This window comes from Pseudophryne corroboree, chromosome 4 (assembly GCF_028390025.1).
Source record: "Pseudophryne corroboree isolate aPseCor3 chromosome 4, aPseCor3.hap2, whole genome shotgun sequence".
NCBI classification, from domain to species: domain Eukaryota; kingdom Metazoa; phylum Chordata; class Amphibia; order Anura; family Myobatrachidae; genus Pseudophryne; species Pseudophryne corroboree.
The window spans coordinates 445,622,744-445,646,617 of record NC_086447.1 but is presented as its reverse complement, the minus strand read 5'-3'; the positions used below and the strand labels follow the sequence as shown (position 1 = coordinate 445,646,617).

Below are 23,874 nucleotides of genomic sequence, written 5' to 3'. Positions count from 1 at the left end.
ACATTGATACCATGGATAGGGACAATATTTTGCTAACGATTGACCATATAAAAGACGCGGTCTTATACATGCGTGATGCACAGAGGGATATTTGCCGGCTGGCATCAAAAAATAAGCGCTATGTCCATTGCCGCCAGACGGGGGTTATGGACTAGGCAATGGTCAGGTGATGCCGACTCCAAGCGGCACATGGAAGTTTTACCCTATAAAGGGGTGGAACTTTTTGGGGAAGGTCTTTCAGACCTCGTTTCCACAGCTACTGCTGGAAAATCAACCTTTTTGCCACAGGCTACCCCACAGCAAAAGAAGGCACCGTATTATCAAGTACAGTCCTTTCGGCCCCAGAAAAATAAGCGGGCTAGAGGCTCATCCTTTCTGCCGAGGGGCAGAGGAAGGGGGAAAAAGCTGCAGCACACAGCTAGTTCCCAGGAGCAGAAGTCCTCCCCTGCGTCCGGTAAGTCCACAGCATGACGCTGGGGCTGCTCAGGCGGAATCGGGAACGGTGGGGGCACGTCTCAGGTTTTTCAGCACACAGTGGGCTCTCTCACAAGTGGATCCCTGGGTCCTTCAAGTAGTATCTCAGGGGTACAGGCTGGAATTCGAGACGTCTCCCCCCTGCCGTTTCCTAAAATCTGCCTTGCCGGCAACTCCCTCTGCCAGGGAGGCAGTGTTGGTGGCTATTCAAAAACTGTATTCACAGAAAGTGATTGTCAAGGTACCCCTCCTTCAGCAAGGAAAGGGTTACTACTCCACAATGTTTGTGGTACCGAAACCGGACGGTTCGGTGAGACCCATCTTAAATTTAAAAGCCTTGAACACTTATATCAAAAGGTTCAAGTTCAAGATGGAATCGCTCAGGGCGGTTATTGCGAGCCTGGAGGAGGGGGATTACATGGTATCCCTGGACATCAAGGATGCGTACCTGCATGTCCCCATTTACCCTCCGCACCAGGAGTACCTCAGATTTGTGGTACAGGACTGTCACTATCAGTTCCAGATGCTGCCGTTTGGGTTATCCACGGCACCGAGGGTCTTTACCAAGGTAATGGCCGAAATGATGATACTCCTTCGCAAGAAGGGAGTTTTAATTATCCCGTACTTGGACGATCTCCTGATAAAGGCGAGGTCCAAAGAACAGTTGATAGTGGGGGTGGCACTTTCTCAGGAAGTGCTACAACAGCACGGCTGGATTCTAAACATTCCAAAGTCACAGCTGGTCCCGACGACACGTCTTCTGTTCCTGGGAATGATTCTGGACACAGACCAGAAGAGAGTGTTTCTTCCACTGGAAAAAGCAGAGGAATTGTCATCTCTGGTCAGAGACATCCTAAAACCAGGAAAAGTGTCGGTACATCAATGCACACGAGTCCTGGGAAAAATGGTAGCTTCGTACGAAGCAATTCCATTCGGAAGGTTCCACGCAAGGACGTTCCAGTGGGACCTGTTGGACAAATGGTCCGGGTCCACATCTCCAGATGCAACAGCGGATAACCCTATCGGCCAGAACCAGGGTGTCGCTGCTGTGGTGGCTGCAGAGGGCTCATCTACTAGAGGGCCGCAGATTCGGAATACAGGACTGGGTCCTGGTGACCACGGATGCCAGCCTTCGGAGCTGGGGGGCAGTCACAAAGGGAAGAAATTTCCAAGGACTGTGGTCAAATCAGGAGATTTCTCTTCACATAAATATGGAGTTGCTGGACGTAGTCAGGGCCCTAAAAATGTATATTTCCAGGACGGCTGGAGTCAGAAAGACTGACTCGCTGTTTATCCTGTATGCACCCACCAAGCTGGGTGCTCCTGCTTCTAAGCAGTCTATTGCGCGCTGGATTTGTAGCACTATTCAGCTGGCGCATTCTGCGGTAGGCTTACCGCAGCCTAAATCTGTAAAAGCCCATTCCACACGGAAGGTGGGCTCATCTTGGGCGGCTGCCCGAGGGTTCTCGGCTTTACAACTTTGCCGAGCAGCTACTTGGTCGGGGGCAAACACGTTTGCAAAATTCTACAAATTTGATACCCTGGCTGAGGAGGACCTGGAATTCTCTCATTCGGTGCTGCAGAGTCATCCGCACTCTCCCGCCCGTTTGGGAGCTTTGGTATAATCCCCATGGTCCTTACGGAGTCCCCAGCATCCACTAGGACGTCAGAGAAAATAAGAATTTACTCACCGGTAATTCTATTTCTCGTAGTTCGTAGTGGATGCTGGGCGCCCATCCCAAGTGCGGATTGTCTGCAATACCTGTACATAGTTATTGTTACAAATATCGGGTTTTGTTGTGAGCCATCTCTTCAGAGGCTCCATTTTGTTATCATACTGTTAACCGGGGTTCCTATCACGTGTTACATGGTGTGATTGGTGTGGCTGGTATGAGTCTTACCCGGGATTCAAAAATCCTTCCTTATTGTGTCAGCTCTTCCGGGCACAGTTCCTAACTGAGGCTTGGAGGAGGGTCATAGGGGGAGGAGCCAGTGCACACCAGATAGTCCTAAATCTTTCTATAGAGTGCCCAGTCTCCTGCGGAGCCCGTCTATTCCCCATGGTCCTTACGGAGTCCCCAGCATCCACTACGGACTACGAGAAATAGAATTACCGGTGAGTAAATTCTTATTTTTTTCCTGGTTTCTTAATATAGCTTCACTCAGAGGCGGCCCTAGGCACAGTCATTCTAGGCCCAAGTGGGACGTTTTGCGTTGCGCCCATTCGTTTGGTCAGGTTTTGCCGCTTTACACGGCTAAACCCGTCTGATATGGGCACGATTAGCACGATAACGGGAAACAATTGAATATCATCCCGTGATTTCCCGTCACTTTATACGGGAGATTGGGTGCAATTAAACAATTTAATTCCCCCCAAAGTGTCCTTATGTTGCAATTACAGCTTGTTAATAAAAACTTTAATGTTTTCCATTTTTTTTTCTTACAAATTAGTGCTGTATGTATGACTGTGTTTAGCAGAAGCTACATTAACCCTATTTGACCTATATTATACGCTCACTACTTTAAATCATTTAACTTTATGGGAGCATGGCCTGGACACTGAAGACTGTGGGGGGAATTCAGTTACCTGTGGTATTGTAAATTACTGCTGGTGAAAAAGGGAGCTATCTTGGGCTTTAATGTCGATATTCAATTGTACTCCCTTTTTCACTGGCAACCCTGTTTAACGCCCATTAAATTAACGTGTTAACGGGAGTTAAAATGGAATGCCTGAAAAGTTCACAAATTTGTGTGTTAACAGGGTTGCGGCACCCGTTAACCCACTGGTTCAGGTGCGTAAAAAAATTCCAGACAAATGCTGCCGGCAGGGGCTAATTGCATAGCCCCGGGGGACTAATTCGCTCATGGTAAATTACCTCAGCTAAGTGCATTCCCCCCTAAGGGTGCATGAAACTGGAACTTTGCACAGCTTAACTGCTGTCTACCTGCAAGAGTCCTGCCACTCTGTCGGCATTGAACCAGCCTTCTGAATTCTCACTTCACCCCACAGGTCCGTGAACTTGGTGCTCAGCCGCGCCATTGACCCTGTTTTGGCGGTGCCAGAGATCGCAGCCCCACAGTCTCCTGCTGCCAGGAGACCAGTGATAACCTCGGCATTCCTGCTGTACATCAGCTGCAGTCCTAGATTCACACACAGCTACTGCGGGCTGGAGCTTCACTGGGTCCTCATCCTTAGGTCTATTTACTTCTCAACTTTGTTTTTTCCTTCTTTTCCATGATGAGGTTACCATTTTGCCTGGACACAGTTCCTCACTCAGCCTCCTTTACTTTCTCCAGCTAACAGGACTCTCATACTGGGTCTATATACAGTAAATGGTGTTAATTCAGCAGACACTTTTTAATTTTATCTTTTTAGTTTTTATCTTTTTATTACTTCATTATCTACATAAATTGTATTTATCTCCTCATTATGTAACTATGAAGAGACTAGACCTCCAACTAGTGGTAATTTTCAGTTATGGAACCTATATAGCCACTATACACTGCAGATATACACTATGGGGTATATGCAATTGCGGTCGAATTGCCGCAAATGTCGAAAAACGGGGCATTTTGGACACAAAAAAAATATTCGACAATGCAATACAGTACTTTTCGACAAAAAAACAGCTGTTTCAGATTCGACTTTATGCAATTCGACATTTATTCAAATTCGACATGTCTGCAATGGTAAAAATGCGGCTTTTCGACAAAAGTATATTCAATTGAAGAATGTTGATTCGACAACAGTGCTTTTTGACAGTCATTTTGTCAATTTCAGTCCGCCTCATTTTGCTGGCGGAATCTAATAAAAATTTTTAAAAACATGTTTTTTTTATTGCTAATAGCATATCTATTTATATTAGAAGGGATTATGTACTTGGTTTGTCTATTAGGAGCCACAAGTATTATTTATATATTTCTCTTACGTCCTAGAGGATGCTGGGGACTCCGTAAGGACCATTGGGTATAGACGGGCTTCGCAGGAGACATGGGCACCTAAAAAGAACTTTTCCTATGGGTGTGCACTGGCTCCTCCCTCTATGCCCCTCCTCCAGACCTCAGTTAGATTCTGTGCCCAGAGGAGAAAGGGTACACTGCAGAGAGCTCTCCTGAGTTTTCTGTAGAAAAATAATTTTGTTAGGTTTTTTATTTTCAGGGAGTCCTGCTGGCAACAGGCTCTCTGCATCGTGGGACTGAGGGGAGAGAAGCAGACCTGCTTAACTGATAGACTCTGCTTCTTAGGCTACTGGACACCATTAGCTCCAGAGGGAGTCGGAACACAGGTCTCACCCTGGGGTTCGTTCCGGAGCCGTGCCGCCGTCCTCCTCACAGATGCCGGAAGATAGAAGCCGGGTGAGTATGAGAAGATAGAAGACATCTCAGGCGGCAGAAGACTTCAGATCTTCGTGAGGTAGCCATTGCTCCCAGACACAACACACAGAGGCAGCACTGATGGGTGCAGGGCGGGCGCCCTGGGCAGCAATAATCCTCAATTTTGGGCAATAGAGTATGATTAGGCTGCGGAGGCAGTAAATCACAGATCCCCCGCCATTTTATTACAATTACACTGGGACCGAAGCCCGCCGTTGGGGAGGGGGGGGGGGCGGAGCTTGATCCTCAGCACTAACCAGCGCCATTTTCTCCACAGAAGCTGCATGAGAACAAGATCTCCAAAAGAATTTATATGGCATACCCATTCCCTAAACAGGACAGGGTGCGTTGGGAATCACCTCCCACTGTGGACAAGGCCTTAACGCGCCTGTCCAAGAAAGTGGCTCTTCCGTCTCCAGGATCCTGCGGATCGCAGGCAGGAGACTACTTTTAAAGTCTATTTATTCGCATACTGGAGCTGTGCTAAGACCAACAATTGTGTCGGCATGGGTATGTAGCGCAATTTCAGCATGGACAGATAATCTGACGGCTGAAATTGATACCATGGATAGAGATACTGTATTGTTAATCCTAGCCCATATTTAAAGATGCAGTCTTATTTATGAGAGATGCTCAAAGGGATATTGGATTGCTGGCTTCCAGAGCCAATGCCATGTCTATCTCAGCGAGACGATCCTTATGAACTCGCCAATGGACGGGTGATGCGGACTCAAAAAAGCATATGGAAGTCCTACCCTATAAGGGAGACGTATTGTTTGGGGATGGGCTGACGGACCTGGTTTCCACAGCTACCGCAGGTAAATCAAATTTTTTACCATTTATTCCCTAACAGCAAAAGAAAATACCACCGTATCAGATGCAGTCCTTTCGGTCAACAAAGTCCAGAAGAGGTTGGGGGTACTCCTTCCTTGCCAGAGGTAAGGTTAGAGGGAAAAGAGCACCCGCTTCGGCCGGTGCCCAGGAACAAAAGTCCTCCCCGGCTACTACAAAATCCTCAGCATGACGCTGGGGCTCCCCTGCGGGACTCCGCACCGGTGGGGGCACGTCTTCGACTTTTCAGCCAGGCCTAGGTCAGCTCAGGCCTGAATCATTGGGTGTTGGAAATAGTCTCCCAGGATTACAAACTGGAATTCGAAGAGGTGCCCCCGCGCCGATTTTTCAAGTCGGCATTACCAGCTTCTACACCAGAACGGAATGTAGTGTTAGCTGCAATTCAAACGCTGTGTCTACAGCGAGTAATTATCAGGGTTCCCTTGAACCAGCAGGGAAGAGGCTACTACTCAACCCTCTTTGTGGTCCCGAAACCGGACGGTTCGGTAAGACCTATTTTGAATCTAAAATCCATAAACCTGTACATGAAAAGATTCAAATTCAAGATGGAATCGCTCAGGGCGATTATAACCAGTATGGAGGAGGGGGTGTTTATGGTGTCACTGGACATAAAGGATGCGTACCTTCATGTCCCCATATATCCCTCCCATCAGGAGTACCTTAGGTTCGCTGTACTGGATTGTCATTACCAATTTCAGACGTTGCCGTTTGGGCTTTCCACAGCCCCAAGGATTTTCACCAAGAAAATGGCGGAAATGATGGTGGTCCTGCGCAAGCATGGAGTCACAATTATCCCATACTTGGACGATCTCCTGATAAAGGCGAGATCAAGAGAGAAATTGCTGAGCAGTGTAACGCTCTCTGAGAGTGCTCCAGCAACACGGTTGGATTCTGAATCTACCGAAGTCACAGTTGATTCCGACAACTCGACTAATGTTCCTAGGTATGATACTGTATACGGAACAAATGAAGGTTTTTCTCCCGTTGGAAAAAGCCCAAGACATCCAGAACATGGTCAGAGACCTGCTAAAACAGATAAGGGTGTCCGTTCATCAATGCACTCGAGTTCTGGGAAAAATAGTGGCGGCCTACGAGGCCATCCCCTTCGGCAGGTACCATGCGAGGACGTTTCAATGGGACCTTCTGGACAAATGGTCCGGGTCGCATCTGCACTTACATCATAAAATAACTCTGTCCCCAGGGGCCAGGGTGTCTCTCCTATGGTGGCTGCAAAGTGCTCACCTGCTGGAGGGTCGCAGGTTCGGAATTCAGGACTGGATCCTGGTAACCACGGACGCGAGCCTCCGAGGGTGGGGAGCAGTCACCCAAGGAAGAAGTTTTCAGGGACTGTGGTCAGACCAGGAGTCCTGTCTACACATCAATGTGTTGGAACTCAGAGCCATATACAACGGCCTTCGACAAGCGGAGAGTCTTCTTCGAAACCTACCAGTTCTGATTCAATCAGACAATGTCACAGCAGTGGCTCATGTGAACCGCCAAGGCGGGACAAGAAGCAGTCGCGATGGCGGAAGCCACAAGGATTCTTTGCTGGGCATAAATATCACGTAAGCGCTCTGTCGGCTGTCTTCATTCCTGGAGTGGATAACTGGGAAGCAGACTTCCTCAGCAGACACGATTTCCATCCAGGAGAGTGGGGACTTCATCAAGAAGTCTTTGCAGACATAACACGTCTTTGGGGAATTCCTCAAATAGACATGATGGCGTCGCGCCTCAACAAAAAGCTTCGGAGGTATTGTGCCAGGTCTCGGGACCCTCAGGCAGTAGCAGTAGACGCCCTGGTAACGCCATGGGTGTTCCACTCTGTCTACGTGTTTCCTCCTCTTCCTCTCATCACAAAAGTGTTGAGGATCATAAGGCGAAGAAGAGTACAGACGATACTCGTTGTTCCAGACTGGCCTCGAAGGGCATGGTACTTAGATCTTCAAGAGATGCTCACAGGAGATCCCTGGCCTCTCCCTCTCAGGGAGGACCTGTTGCAACAGGGGCCCTGTACATTCCAAGACTTACCGCGGTTACGTTTGACGGCATGGCGAATGAACGCCGAATCCTAGCGGAGAAGGGGATTCCGGAGGAGGTCATCCCTACTTTAATAAAGGCTAGGAAGGAGGTGACGGTGAAACATTATCACCATATCTGGCGAAAGTATGTGTCTTGGTGTGAAACCAAGAACGCGCCTACGGAAGATTTTCATCTGGGGCGTTTTCTCCACTTTCTGCAAACAGAAGTGGATATGGGACTGAAATTAGGTTCTGTTAAGGTGCAAATTTCGGCCCTTTCGATTTTCTTTCAGAAGGAATTGGCTTCTCTTCCAGAAGTCCAGACGTTTTGTAAAGGGAGTGCTGCACATCCAGCCCCCTTTTGTGCCTCCAGTGGCACCGTGGGACCTGAACGTTGTGTTGCAGTTCCTAAAATCACACTGGTTTGAGCCACTTAACAAGGTTGAGTTGAAATGTCTTACCTGGAAGGTGGTCATGTTGTTGGCCTTGGCATCAGCAAGGCGAGTATCAGAATTGGCGGCCTTGTCTCACAAGAGCCCCTACTTGATTTTTCATGTGGATAGAGCGGAATTGAGGACACGCCCTCACTTTTTGCCTAAGGTGGTTTCTTCATTCCATTTGAACCAACCTATTGTAGTGCCTGTGGCTACGAGTGACTTGGAGGATTCCAGGTGCCTGGACGTAGTCAGGGCTTTGAAAATTTATGTAGCCAGAACGGCTAGACTTAGGAAAACAGAAGCACTGTTTGTCCTGTATGCTGCTAATAAGATTGGCGCACCTGCTTTAAAGCAGACTATTGCTCGCTGGAGCTGTAACACGATTCAGCAGGCTCATTCTCTGGCTGAATTGCCGGTTCCAAGTTCGGTTAAGGCCCATTCCACTAGGTGGGCTCTTCTTGGGCGGCTGCCTGAGGCGTCTCGGCATTACAGCTTTGCCGAGCGGCTACTTGGTCGGGGTCAAACACCTTTGCTAAATTCTACAAGTTTGATACCCTGGCTGACGAGGACCTAGCTTTTGCTCAGTCGGTGCTGCAGAGTCATTCGCACTCTCCCGCCCGATTGGGAGCTTTGGTATAAACCCCATGGTCCTTACGGAGTCCCCAGCATCCTCTAGGACGTTAGAGAAAATAAGATTTTAAACCTACCGGTAAATCTATTTCTCCTAGTCCGTAGAGGATGCTGGGCGCCCGTCCCAGTGCGGAAACTCTGCAAGACTTGTATATAGTTGTTGCTTACATAAGGGTTATGTTACAGTTGGAGTCGGTCTTGGACCGTCACTGTTTGTTGTTCATACGGTTAACTGGTTATGTATGTTCCAGGTTACATGGTATGATTGGTGTGGGCTGGTATGGATCTTGCCCTTGGATTTTTAAATCCTGCCTTGTATTGTCCATCTCCTCTGGGCACAGTTCTCTAACTGAGGTCTGGAGGAGGGGCATAGAGGGAGGAGCCAGTGCACACCCATAGGAAAAGTACTTTTTAGGTGCCCATGTCTCCTGCGGAGCCCGTCTATACCCCATGGTCCTTACGGAGTCCCCAGCATCCTCTACGGACTAGGAGAAATAGATTTACCGGTAGGTTTAAAATCTTATTTTTTTAAAAGAATATATTTTTTTTTTAACTGACTAAAATAATATGGAGAGATCAGAGCATGTTTTTCAGTGGGAAGGGGTGGGAATGGGTTAACAATCGTGAAAAAAAATGCGTGGGGTCCCCCCTCCTAAGCATAACCAGCCTCGGGCTCTTTGAGCCGGTCCTGGTTGTAAAAATACGGGGGGGATAATGACAGGGGATCCCCCGTATTTTCACAACCAGCACCGGGCTCTGCGTCCGGTCCTGGTGCAAAAAATACGGGGGACAAAAGACGTAGGGGTCCCCCGTATTTTTCACACCAGCACTGGGCTCCACTAGCTGGAGAGATAATGCCACAGCCGGGGGACACTTTTATACCGGTCCTGTGGCCGTGGCATTAAATCCCCAACTAGTCACCCCTGGCCGGGGTACCCTGGAGGAGTGGGGACCCCTTAAATCAAGGGGTCCCCCCCTCCAGCCACCCAAGGGCCAGGGGTGAAGCCCGAGGCTGTCGTCGTCCCCCCCCCCCCCCCCCCCATCCAAGGGCTGCGGATGGGGGGCTGATAGCCAAGTGACAAAAATAAAGAATATTGTTTTTTGTAGCAGAACTACAAGTCCCAGCAAGCCTCCCCCGCAAGCTGGTACTTGGAGAACCACAAGTACCAGCATGCGGGGGGGAAACGGGCCCGCTGGTACCTGTAGTTCTACTGCAAAAAAATATCCAAATAAAAACAGTACACGCACACCGTGAAAGTAAAACTTTATTACATACATGCACGCCGACACACACATACTTACCTATGTTCACACACCGACTCTGTCCACTTCTCCAAGTAGAATCCACGGGGTACCTGAAAATAAAATTATACTCACCATAATCCAGTGTAGCTTCTGTCCTCTTCTTTTTTGTAATCCACGTGCTTGGCAAAAAAACAAACCGGAAAACCCGATCCACGCACTGAATACGGGGGATCCCCTGTAATTTTTCCCCCCCCGTATTTTTACAACCAGGACCGTCTCAAAGAGCCCGAGGCTGGTTATGCTTAGGACCCCACGCATTTTTTTTCACGATTTTTAACTCGGTTTTGTGACGTCCATGAAGTCGAATCCAGGACGCACACAATATCGTCAATTGGTCCGTTTTTCGACAGCGGGACTGTCTAATCCGTTTTTTATTGAATATGTCGAATTCGGGTCCCGGCGGGAGGGTGTCTGACTGTCGAATTGTGTCGAATTTAAAAACTGTCGAATTCCAGCCGGAATTCGACCGCAATTGCATATACCCCTATGGCTGGTATTAGGTAATAAACCTTACCAGGCCGTGTACACAGTTTAGGCTATAATTGTTGTTGCTTGCTAATATTCATTGTGCTTAGACTGATACTGTTATGTTATATAACTGTAAAATGGAATATGCTAGCGCTAAATACTGTACTATGGTAACTGTTAATAATAATATAATTCCATATTTCCTCTTTCCTAGGTGTCAATGTTACTGACCATGAACTTACCTTTAACAGCCTCACAGATGTTCTTAATAATCATGTGACTCCATTTGTAGTCTTATTGCAAGCCAAGGAATGCCCAGGTAAGAACATGTTTTTTACCTTCATTAGTACAATATAATGAAGCATGGATGTCTGTGTAGTTTTCTGGGAAGAGTCCAGACTCCTCATTTCTTTGAAGAGCCGTGGCTGGGATGTGGACTGTCCTAATGATATCCGTGCTGGATGATAGTACGATTATCCACATATGAGTAAATGAACAAAGGACACAGTAGTGTAGGGCTGCGCCCTTTACAGACAGCACAGTACTGTGGGCCTGATTCTAGTTACCACACTGTGTTGCAGCAGAAAGCATCTTGTGTAAACAGGCACCTCTTTCATTCTTCTACGATTTGCTTCTGCATCCGCGACTGCAGCATTGGATAACTTGCGTGAACATCGGTCATCTGAGTAACATGGGGGCTGTTCACGTTGATGGTGCCAGTAAGTCTGTGTCAGAAGACGCAGGCGCTGGTCGTGGCAAGCTGACAAAATGGGGGTGACACACTCTGTTTTGTAGAATGCTGTCCGGCCACTCCCCCAAAACTCCTGAAGCCAGTCACATGCGCAGAACGGGTTTTGCACATGCACAGTGCACCCACCATCACATTAGTATGCAAACCATTGAGTTGGCTGCAGTGGTAGCAGGGGTATATTTCCACAGTGATCCTGGTTTTAACTGATAATACTTTGCAGCTTCTTTACTATCCATCAAATCCATGTTTTTTTATTCTTCCATTGGTTTCATTAATATTTAAATAAATGAACTGCATAGATGTTTTCATACAGCTAAATATTTTTAGACCACACAAGGTAGCTCTCATCTAGAGACTCAAACTGATTGTAGAACTGCCTATAATTCTATAATGTGTGGAATATACCTCCCATCACAAGGAGATAATACATATTCAGACTAGATTTACTAATCGATTGATAAGCGTCTTCTTAAATATTTACCATCATTGCAGAGTTTAGTGAAAAATGGGATTTCATACTTTTAATTTGTTTTCTTTGAAGCCAGTGTGATTCGTGGAGTATTTTGCCCCAGTATTTGTCATAGCTATTACCAGTTCCCGAGCTTGCGTATATTTCTGATATAGTTGAAGATTTTCTGAGTAGGCATGGAAAGGGGAAAAGCAACTTGTGTGTCTCTCTAAGTGCACATTTCCTATGGGTGGTGCTAGCGAACATTTGTTATCTTTGGAAGGCAAATACTTCTGTCCTGAAAACTGGAATCTAAGATTCAACCAACTAGTTAATTTAGGTAATTATTCATCGGTATTAATCCTGCTACAATTCATGAAGAATAATGTTGAATTTTCTATAAGTTTTATTTTGTTCTGTTTTAGGAATATTCCCTAGTGCGACTTTAAAGTTCAAATCTCCTAATGCTTTAACCACTTAACTGACTATTTATTTCACCGAAAACTGCTCCGAAATTGTCGGGTTTTTTTTTTATGAGGGAATTGGGTGAAGAACATGAATTTAACCCTATCCCAAATGATTTTAGTAAAAAAAAAAAAAAAAAAAAAAAGAAGGAAAAAATATAATATTTTATTAAATCTCCAAACATCGAAACATCGATCACGAATATCGCGAACATCGGAACATCGCGGCTTTCATTTTGAAAGCCGGGACAGCCTGCAGGTATACAGGGGGGAAATCTGGGGGTGGCTTGGGAGGGTTCATTTACACTCCCCAGCGGCTGCCATTGTCTGCTGCCGCTGGAGGGGGGGAAACCTGCCGTGCTGACTGATCAGCAATGATTGGCAGCACGGCAATCAGTGGGGTAAAGTGCAGGGAGGCAGAGGGACCTTCCGGTCCCTCTGACAGCAGCAGCGGAGGGAAGTTTATCTTCCCTGCCGCTGCTAACACTCTCTATCTGACTGGTCGCATCCTGTGCGACCAGGTCAGATACAGCACTTGCAGGCATGGTCGCATCTGATGCGACCATGCCAGGCAAGTGGTTAATTAGAAGGCTTTAAGGGTTTCTCCACAGAACTGTGCAAATGAGTTACATACAACTGAGATTGCTAAGCATTCCTTTATGTGGGACAGTGCTTTGGTTATACAGTATTACCAGATAAACACTTATTGGCAAAAGAAAAAAAAAGATAATACCAAAAATAATCACCATTCTGTAGCTGACACATTGTGGAATATTGGTATGTGACTTCTACCTACATTTACGGCACATCAGTGATATGCTGGGTGATGAATTCAGTTTCTTGAATTCACTCATCTTGCAGCTAAATTTAATTATTGACATAAAAGTTCTGTTTGACTTGTAAACAAGCAATAGTAAAATGTATGACAAGTGTGACGTGTCACATGGCGCGCCATGTTATTGTGGTATTAATGTTAGAGCAGTACCAGCAGTGTACAGTATGCTATAGTAGTGTCCTGCTATTGCTCAGATAATGACTCTCTGGCCTAGAGAGACATTGTATGTATCCCATACCAAAGTAACATCATTTTTTCTCATACTTCCTAGAGGATGCTGGGGACTCCAAAAGGACCATGGGGTATAGACGGGATCCGCAGGAGACATGGGCACACTATAAGACTTTGAATGGGTGTGAACTGGCTCCTCCCTCTATGCCCCTCCTCCAGACCTCAGTTAGACTCTGTGCCCAGAGAGACTGGACACACACTAGGGGAGCTCTCCTGAGTTTCTCTGAAAAGACTTTATGTTAGCTTTTTTATTTTCAGGGAGACCTGCTGGCTACAGGCTCCCTGCTTCGTGGGAGTGAGGGGAGAGAAGTCAGACCTACTTCTTCTGAGTTCAAGGGCTCTGCTTCTTTGGAGCTAATGGTGTCCAGTAGCCTGAGGGTCTGATCACTTGGTTCGCCTAGCTGCTCGTTCCCGGAGCCGCGCCGTCACCCCCATCACAAAGCCAGAAGAAAGAAGCCGGGTGAGTATTAGAAGAACAAGAAGACTTCAGTGACGGCAGAAGACATCAGATCTATGAGGTACCGTGCAGCGCGCCATTGCTCCCACATACACAGGCAGCGCTACATGGGTGCAGGGCAGCAATATACCTCTTGATTGTGACCTGGCAAAGTAATATACAGTGCCTAGGCACTGTATAATGACCCCCGCCAGTATAAAATGATACAAAAATATCGGGACTGAAGCGTGCCGAGAAGGGGGCGTGGCTTAGCCCTCACAACTCGATACAGCGACATTTTCTCCTCACAGAGATGCTGGGCCCGCCAAAACACTGCTAAACAGTTGCCAGTGTGAAATGAGGGGGGCACAGTTATTCAGTGCAGTAATAGGCATAAAGCACTATATATATATATATATATATATATATATATATATAGGCGTGTATAAAGTGAGTTGGTTAAAGTTTCTGTGTTTCCCTGTCCAATATCTGCCCTTTTTAACAATGTTGGTGGGGGTTTAGTGCACGTGTGTCGACATGTGTGAGTGCTCTACCACAAACAGATATGGGAATCCCTTTGTCGGCATTGCCGACTTTAGATGGTACTTGATTCATGTGATTAAGTGTCAGTAGGTCAGTAGTGTAAGCTTTTCTAAAGTACACACTGTGTGGGAGACACAGACGTATGTGGGTGATCCTGTCGGCACCAACTATTAGGACTGGGTGTACAATAATGTAAAATACCTATACCTGTATGTTTATGTATGTATGGTACGTTTGCATTGAGCTGTACCTCGGGTACAGACGTGATAGTATTTCTGGGGGAGTCCTAGTGAACTTAGGTATATGTTTCCCTCAGACCCCTCGGGGTCACAAAAATGTTATTTTGCCCAGTTACTACTCCCTGTTGTCGACACGAATACTGTGTTCTATGTCGGCCATAATGTTTCCTGATTAGATCCACAACATTGGTATTCAGTACATGTTCATACACATTCAGAACACATTAATGTCACTAGGGACCCTGATGTTCCAGACAGATTATGTATATATGCATGAGATGTATATATAGATATATGTGTATATATATGTATTTAAATGTGTACGTTTATATTACAGTTTATTATGAATGCTGAGGTAAAGTTATTCCTTCTCATGTGCTGGTGGCTCTGTTGATGAAGCTCTAGGTCAACCATGACAGGATGGTCTCGAATCCTCACGAGGAGTCCGAGTGTTTATTCTTCTCCCGCCGTGGATAGAATAAAGGGATTGTCAACCCCTGGTCTGTACGGGGCCCTGTCACAAAGGATCGTATACAGGAAGCTAAGTGATTTTTTAATTATATGCTTTGATGATATTTGCATTACATACGCATGGGGGAGTAATTGTATTCAGACATGGTCGGGTACCTTGTTATCCAATATAATTACCCTGGGGAGAAATGGGATATTCTTTGGGTCTTATCTAGTACATTGCAACTTGCTTCCGTGCGATTACAAGAGGTATGCACTGACTCTGAGCAATACTGGGGTATCTTCCCTATGAAGGGATAATCCTGGTTTGGGGATGACTTGGTTAAGTTGATCTCAGCAGATACCACTGGTAAGTCTACCTTTTTGTGCTATGTTCCATCACAACGGTTGGTGACGTATTTGTTGTGGATGCAGTCATTTTGACCGGTTGGATACAGTTGTTATTCCCCTTTTTTGTAGGTAGAGGGAGGTGAAAAGGTAAACGGCCGTTCAACTTCACAGAACCTGATATCTCCCTCTGTGTCTACCACATCCACCGCAGGGTGCTGGGTCTATCTTGCTGGAGCCCACACCGGTGGAAACTCGTCTAATACTCTTCAGTCAGTCCTAGAAGGGACTTGGCACAGTGAGTTAAGAATAGAGTCCAGACATACTCGAGTTGTCCAAATGTTTCCCCTCACTGATTTTTCAGTAAGATCTTACCGATTCTCCTAGGAAGAGGTAGTATGCGACGCCATACAAGAGTTGGGTCAGGATCAGGGCATTGTCCTGTTGTCCCTGTCACAAAAAAACCCCAAACTGTTATTCAAGCTTTTTAGTGCTTCTGAATCAGGACAGCTCGGTCACAACAATCCCATAAAGGATTTCTACTCAAGAAAAATGAAATACAAGATGGAATCTCTGAAGGCGGGGATCTCCAACCTGTGAAAGATGAAAGAGGGTTTAAATGCGATCATCCGCATAAAGCTTACCTAGTTTTGCTATACGGGATTGTCATTGCCATTTCACCGGAGTGATAACAATAAGATGGTTTTCCTTCTATAGTAAGAACCATTATTATCCTGTACTGGGACGCTCTCCTGACTACGGCGAGGTCAAGAAACAAGTGGTACAATTCGTTGTCTCTCTCCGACAGTTCTTCAACACAAAGAATCGCTGTCGACCCCTCCGACGCAGAGGTCGGAGTTGGAAATAAGATTAGATACTGACCTGTTAAGAGTTTGTGCTTTCCTGTGGAAAGAGATCTGATGACCCAGAGTCGGATCAGATTTGCAACAGGGTAAACCCGTCAATATGTTCTGTTGATGCAGAAGATGGTTGCGGCCTACGAGGCCATTCGGTGAGCAGGTCTAATGCCAGAGTTGTTTTTGCGGGACCAGTTGGACAGATGGTCCGGGTCTTACCTGCACATGCATCGGAAAATAATCATATTTTCCAGGGCCAGGATATATCTCCTGTGGTGGCTTCACAGTTCTCACCTCCTAAAGGGACGAAGGTTCGGGATCCAGGATTAGATCCTGGGGTCCATGGATACAAGTCTCCAAGACTGGGAAGCAGTCTTTCCAGGGGAAGAGTGTCCAGGGGGAAAGGATCAAGCCGGGAAACTTGTCTGCAATAAGCATTCTTGGATTAAGAGCTATTTACAACGAACATCTTCTTCGTGTTCTGCCCGTCTCATTTCTGTCGGACGACTAAACAGCTGTGGCGTAAGTAAGCCGCTAGGGCGGAACGAGGTACAAAGCGCAAAAGTTTCCAAGGAGCGGAAAGGCATGTAAACGCTCAATTAGAGGTCGTCGTTCCGGGTGAAGACAACAGAGAAATAGACGTCCTCAGCAGACACGATCTCCATCCAGGAGAGTGGGGTCTTCATCAAGAAGTTTTCACAGAAGTGACAAGTCTTTGGGGAATTCCTCGATTAGACATGATGGCGTCTCGCCTCAACATGAAACTTCAGGGATATTGTCCCAGGTCAAGGGACACTCAAGCTATAGCTGTGGACGCTCTCGTGGCACCTTGGGTGTGTCAGTCGGTCTCGGTGTTCCCTCCACTTTCACTCTTTCCGAAGGGGATAAACATAAGAAAAACAAAGGTTCAGGCGATCCTCATTGTTCCGGTCTAGCCAAGGAGGGCTTGGTATCCAGATCTTCACGAATTACTCATAGAAGATCCCTGGCCTCTTCCTCTACAAGAGGACCTGTTACAGCATGGACCGGGCGTGTATCGAGACTTACCGGGGCTGCGTCTGTCGGCTTGGCGGTTGAACGCCATATCCTAGCCCGAAAGGATATTCCTGGTGAAGTCATTCCCAAAGAAGTAACGACAAAGCTTTACCACCGTATTTGGAGGAAGTATGTGTCCTGGTGTGAACCCAAGAAGGCTGCTACGGAAGAATTTCAGCTGGGTCGTTTTCTACATTTTTTGCAAGCTGGTGTGGATGCAGGCCTATAGTTAGGCTCCTTTAAAGTGCAGATTTCGGCCTTGTCAATTTTGTTTAAAAAAGTATTGGCCACCTTTCCAGAAGTTCAGACTTTCGTGAAAGGAGTGCTGCTCATCCAATCTCCATTTGTGCCCCCAGTGGCACCCGGGGACCTTAACGTGGTGTTGCAGTTTCTTATGTCACACTGGTTGGAACCTTTACGAAAGGTTGGGTAAAACATTTCTCACTTGGTAAGTGGCCATACTATTGATCTTGGCTTTCGCAAGGCGGGTGTCGGAATTGGCGGTGTGGTCTCACAAAAGCCCTATTTGATCTTCCATGTGGATAGAGCAGAATTGAGTACTCGACAACAACAATTCTGCCAAAAGTGGTTTCTGCGTTTCACAGAAACCAGCCTATTGTGGTGCCTGGGGCTATTTAAGCCTTGGCTGATTCGAAGTCTCTCAATGTGGTCAGAGCTTTGAATATTTATGTCGCCAGAACGGCTCAGATTGAGGAAACAGTCGCTCTGTTTATCCTGTATGCTCCCAACAATGGTGGGGCCCCTGCTTCTAAGCAGTCTGTTACACGCTGGATCTGTGATACGATTCGGCATGCTCATTTTACGGATGGATTGCCGGTACCGTAGTCGGTGAAGGCCCATTCTACCAGGTCGGTGGGCTCTTCTTGGGGCAAGATGCCCGTGGAGTCTCGGCGGTTCAACTTTGCCGAGCGGCTAATTGGTCGGGTTCAAACATTTTTGTTAAGTTCTACAAGTTTGATACCCTGGCTGTTGAGGACCTCATGTTTGCTCAATCGGTGCTGCAGAGTCGTCCGCATTCTCCCGCCCGGTCTGGAGCTTTGGTATAGACCCCATGGTCCTTTTGGAGTCCCCAGCATCCTCTAGGACGTATGAGAAAATAGGATTTTAATACCTACCGGTAAATCCTTTTCTCTTAGTCCGTACTGTATCTGCAGCTATTGGTTGTCGTTACACTCAAGTGGTGTTTCTTTTCAGTCAAGTCTGTTGCTGCTGTTATTCATGCCATAGCATGCGATAGGTGGTTATTGGTCGTGTTTACACACAGGTTGTGTTACATTTTCGGTCAGCATATGGCTGTATGTTTTCCATGCCGTCAGCTGGTGTTCTTTTGACTACAACGGTCTGCGGTATGTTCGAGGTGTGAGCTGGTATGACACTCACCGTGTTTAAACAATAAATTCTTTCCTCAAAATGTCCGTCTCCCTGGGCACAGTTTTCTAACTGAGGTCTGGAGGAGGGGCATAGAGGGAGGAGCCAGTTCACACCCATTCAAAGTCTTATAGTGGGCCCATGTCTCCTGCGGATCCCATCTATACCCCATGGTCCTTTTGGAGTCCCCAGCATCCTCTACGGACTTAGAGAAAAGGATTTACCGGTAGGTATTAAAATACTATTTTTTTAATTTTTTTTTTAGATCTTGCTATAGATGATAGGATAACATTCAGCAACTCTTATTTGTTCAAACATGTCACACATGTAACAATATATTAACATTAAATTAACAATAATACAAAAGCACATAAAATACATAAATTAAAAGGTATTTCTACTGCAGAAAATAAAACCAATATTTGTAGAGTTTGAATTGTCCATGATTTAAAAGTACTAATCTGGTATGCTGTGAATGGAGTATGTAGTGACACCATATAATAGATGCAACCTGTCCTCATCTCGCCAGGGATAAAGCAGCTGCTTCAGAAGCTCTTCTCACAGCTTATGGGCTGCAGTGTGGACCTTGATGAAGAGGATGACCATGCTACCATCTCTCAGAGGAAGATGAACTGCTCCATGGCCTCACTGTCTGCCTGGTATCAGAAGGCCACAAAGGTAAATGAGACCGTCTCCTCATGTAAAAGAGAACATTTTCAGTTTGAGTGGCCTATGTACTAAACCTTGGAGAGAGAGAATGTGGATGGAGATAAAAAAAGAGTACTAACCAACCAGCTCCTAACAGTCATTTTTCAAACACAGGGCAGACTTCAATTAGCCCCGAATATTTTCAGGAGAAAAACACAGGCTTTTACTGCAATTTTTGGTCGATGTTTTCTTGAGGCAATTTAAGTGTAGCCCATTTTTTTCCCCTGAAAAATGTCCAGTTTACGTGGGGAAACGCAGGATCTGGGAAAAGTTCCCAAACCTATGTGTTTTCGCGGCCATGAACCTATGTGATTTTGCGGCTGTGAACCCTGAAAATGAGGCTGTTAATCGTGGACTTTTCTCTATCATCCATCTGGGGGACGCTGCGCACTTACACTTACACTTGAGTTAGAGTGTGTGAGTATGGAGTTTGGCACAAGCTATGAAAAGAACGAACTCCTCCCCCTCTAACCCCTCCCATCAACCCCCTGTTCACAGGAAGTACTCCTCAGTTTTAGTTTTGTGCCTTGGAGTGAAGGTACACTTTTCTTTGCTCCTAGCTTTTAGTTAGGTTTTATTTCTAATTGTTTTCTTGTTTGGTGTTTAGTCCCTAATGTTGGCGACAAACACATCCAGAGTGAGAGTAGTTAGGTTAGAAGAGCTTCTGTGAGCTCTATTTCTCACTCTGCACTGCCTCTGCGGAGTCACTACACCGCTGAGGTCCCTGGGTCTCTCCCTGCCGGCTCACCGAATTCGAGGAGGCACTGGGTCAGGTAGGAACAGCCTCAGCCTAGTGAGGTAGTGCTGGGCTGTGACCCTTCTCATATTAGCATATGACAGTCCCTCAGAGGATGGTGTTCAGGGGTTTTCTTTTCTTTTTCATCCACTAGGGGTCACTGGAGTACTCTTGGGATATGGACGGCTTCCGCAGGAAACAGGGCACTGAATATTTAAATTTAGAACACTCCACTCCTCCATATCCCAGAGTACCTCAGTGTTTTTTCTGTGCTCGACGTAGCAACAGGTTCTGTGGCTTGGTCCACAATTCTTTTGAATATTTTTATTTTTTTTAGTTAATATTTCTTTTTCATACACATCCCTTTCCCCCTTCCAAAAGGCAGGGTCAGGGATAGTGCAAGCTGCTACTAGCAGCTGTGGCGTGTCGGTCCTCACTAAATGAGCACCCTCACAGCCAGACAGACATCCTGCACACGGGCTGGCCGGCGCTTGCAGAGAAGCCCCGTCGGAGCCTCACCACAAGCAGGAGTCAAGGTATGTTGGTCGGGGCGGTCAGCTCACGCTGCCGCCCCGCTGTGTGGGGACAACGTTTCTTTAATAGACCGCTGGCGCACCATACTACTGGCCGCTAAACAGTCCGCCCGCCGCCGCTGCTCAGAGCGCTTCAGGCGCTCCCCGCTCTCTGTCTTCAGCGTGTCCCACTACCCGGCTCCCGTTGGCTGCCCCACACTAACGCTGCCCGCCCCACATGCTGCCTCCGCAAACGGAACATACGGGGGGGGGCATTACAGGCTGCAAGGTACAATCAGCGGCACGAGGGGGGATAGCCTGCAGCAACAGCAGTAGGCTAGGCTGCAGGGTTAATTACACAGGATTTTCATACAGATGTCAGTTTAAAGGCTTGTAACCTGTACTGTGACTATAAGTGTAAGCATGGGGGCCATTTTAACCATGCTTCCTGTGTCTTCCTGCTGTGATTCCAGAACGTTCCAGTACTACATTTCTACTCCACCGGAGGCGCAGGGGTGTTAATGGGAATTTGGGATCACATTTCATAGTACTGGCCACGTGTACTGCACTTGGCCAGATATATATATAGAGACACCTTCGTACTATTTTACTGAGTCGTGCAAGTGTCTGTTTTTTGTGTATTGTATTGTCTGTCTCCATAATGTGTAAGGCACCAGCAAAAATTAAAAAGCATCACTGTAAAGTCTGTAGCAGTGTGTTACCGGAACAATTTCTGCTCCGGTTTTAAAGCCAGTTTCATCCCCGGACCCTCCATGGGAAATGCTAGCCAATGTACTGGCTGGGTTGCAATCAGAATTGACCGCCGCTCGACAAGAGCGGGAAGCGGCAAGATCTGAGTCTAGGGTGAGACCGCCAGAACTACCGGAGGCGTCTCAGCCTTGCGAAAGTTCCAAATCCATTTTGGGTAGACGGGATAAATTTCATATGTCTTATGATTTACCAGTCTCTGCTATGTTGCATTCTGACGATTCCATGCCAGACCTCACGGCACAAGATGAGGGTGAGGAGGGCGAAGTGGAGTCAGATAGTGAGGATTTTAACAGCTCAGGTATTGATAATCTCATCAGAGCGGTGCGTCAGTCTCTGAAGTTTACTGAGACTGAGGAGCCTCTGACAAATGATCAGGTCGTATTTACTAAACGACAGAGAACTCCAATGTGTTTTCCTGTTTCGGAGTCTCTTAATAAGATGTTAGTAGAAACACGACAGACTCCAGATAAACTGTTTTCTATACCTCGCAGATTTAAGTCTAGTTACCCGTTTCCAGACTCTGTGACATGTACATGGGAGAATCCACCAATAGTTGATTTGTCAGTGTCGAAACTTACAAAGAAATTAACCATACCAGTGCCAGCTGCTACTACCCTTCAGATCGCAAAATAGAAACTATGCTAAAGTCCATGTATGTAGCAGCAGGAGTGCTGCTGAGACCTGGCTTGGTTGGCATCTGGGTCACTAAGGCGCTCATAGTATGGATTACAGAACTCAAGTCTGCCCTACATGACGAACACCTTATACTTCTTGCTGATCAAATGTGTGAGGCTGCGGAGTATCTATGTACAGCTTCTACTGACGTCTGTCAGCTCACTTCTCGTATGTCTCTTTCATCCACTAGGGGACACTGGAGCTTTCTTAGACAGTAGGGGTGTGAAGCTTGCAACCGGAGGTGTGGCACAATCTAAAATTAGCATTGTCTGCACAGCCGGCTCCTCCCCCTTCACATCCCTCCTCCCTCAGTTTGAAAAATTGTGCTGGAGGTACAGCACGTGGAGCACTGAGCTCCTGACAAAAAATCTAATACAGTATGCTGCGTCCACCTAATAAAAGGGAGACAAGGCTGCTTATATTGGAGAGACAAAGATCCCTTTTGAAGGGACCTGCATCTCTCCACAGGAGATCCTCTACTCAGTCAGCCTCACAGTGAGTACTGGTTTTTACAATAGGGGCCATGCTAGGTTTCTTATTTTTATTCTTTTTCCCCTGTCAGATATTCCCTGTCGGCTAGAAAGGCGGTCACCAGGGTGTACAGCACACCGGGGGACAGAGAGAGCAGTTCGCCCACAGCAGAGCATTCAGCCACGTGAGGGAAAACTTTCTTTATCCCCTGTCAGATAGCCCCTGTCAGCTACAAAGCGGTCACCAGGGTGTACAGCGCACCGGGGGGAAAAGAGCGCAGTCCGTCCACAGCAGAGCTACTACAGGGAAGACATTAATGGCACCGCTGCGGGAAGCGGTCCCGACACGCGTCAGCCAGCCACACTGCTGTTGTTTCCGCACGGCTGGGGGGATCCTTCAGCCGCGCGCGGGGAGACACTCCTAACGCCGCTGCGGGACGTAAGGGGAAGCGATCCCGGAGGGCGCGCGCCAGCCAGCCACCCTACTGTTGTTTCCGCGCGGCTGGGGGAATCCTGCAGCCGCGTGTGGGGAGACATTCATAGCGCCGCTGCGGGACATAGAAGCGGTCCCGGAGCGCGCGCGCCAGCCAACCCCACACAAGTTTTTTCCCACGCGGCTGGGGGGGATCCTTCAGCAGCGTGAGAGTAGGAGCAGTGCGCCCCCCATAGTGTTTTTAACATAGTGAGGGCAGATGAATAACCAATGCTGGCTGCTTTAGAAGAATCCGTAATGGTTAAGTGGGAACACATAGTAAAAATGTGTCCACGTCGGCCATTTTATTAATCCCTAACTGGCACCATCAAGGGGGAAGGGATAAACCCTCCCCCTCATATAAAACAGAGAAGGATGTTTAGGGAAATAGCTCCATCTGCTGGTAAAATTATATAATTAGAAATGTGAGGATCTCCTGAACAAAATAATTCTGCCTTATTTATATTTTCAAGGGACTTCTATTCTAAAGATCCTGCTGAAAATACAAGGAAGCAAGCGGACCAAAACTCTACTATCGTAGCTAAGTTAAAGTTGTGGTGTGAGGGTTGCTTGTCGGCTGGTGGTTTTAATTATATATATATATATTTTTTAATTTATTTTTGTTTTTTTAACTTTATATATTTTTATCCTGCTCCTTTTTCGATATAAGGAGTGGAACAGTAATTCCAGCCGAATCTGATACTTTTGCTTCCGTCATCTCTCACAGCCTTTCTCTTCCTAGTTTAAAGGGTGAAAGCGCCGTGAAGTACCCTGATAGGGGGTTTAAACAGCATGTCTAAAGCAGGACGAGGGAGTAAGACCTCCAAGACCTGTTATGTTTGTACAAAGTGTAACAAGAAGAGCACTTGGGTTGGCAGCTCCGGGGTGTGCGTCTCCTGCTTAAACAAGGACGCTCCACCTGGGAGCAGTGTTCTGGCTAGGTCAA

General features: G+C 46.9%; 1 protein-coding gene across 4 annotated transcripts in view; it reads left to right on the top strand.

Moving 5' to 3' along the window:
* ORC3 (origin recognition complex subunit 3) overlaps positions 1-23,874 on the top strand; it is a 234,743-nt gene that overhangs the window by 47,492 nt on the left and 163,377 nt on the right. For all 4 annotated transcript variants that reach the window (XM_063916932.1, XM_063916929.1, XM_063916930.1 and 1 more), the window contains exons 6-7: positions 10,773-10,877; positions 19,114-19,262. In XM_063916932.1, the coding sequence (XP_063773002.1) occupies positions 10,773-10,877; positions 19,114-19,262 (254 nt within the window). The remainder of the gene's footprint in view (positions 1-10,772; positions 10,878-19,113; positions 19,263-23,874) is intronic.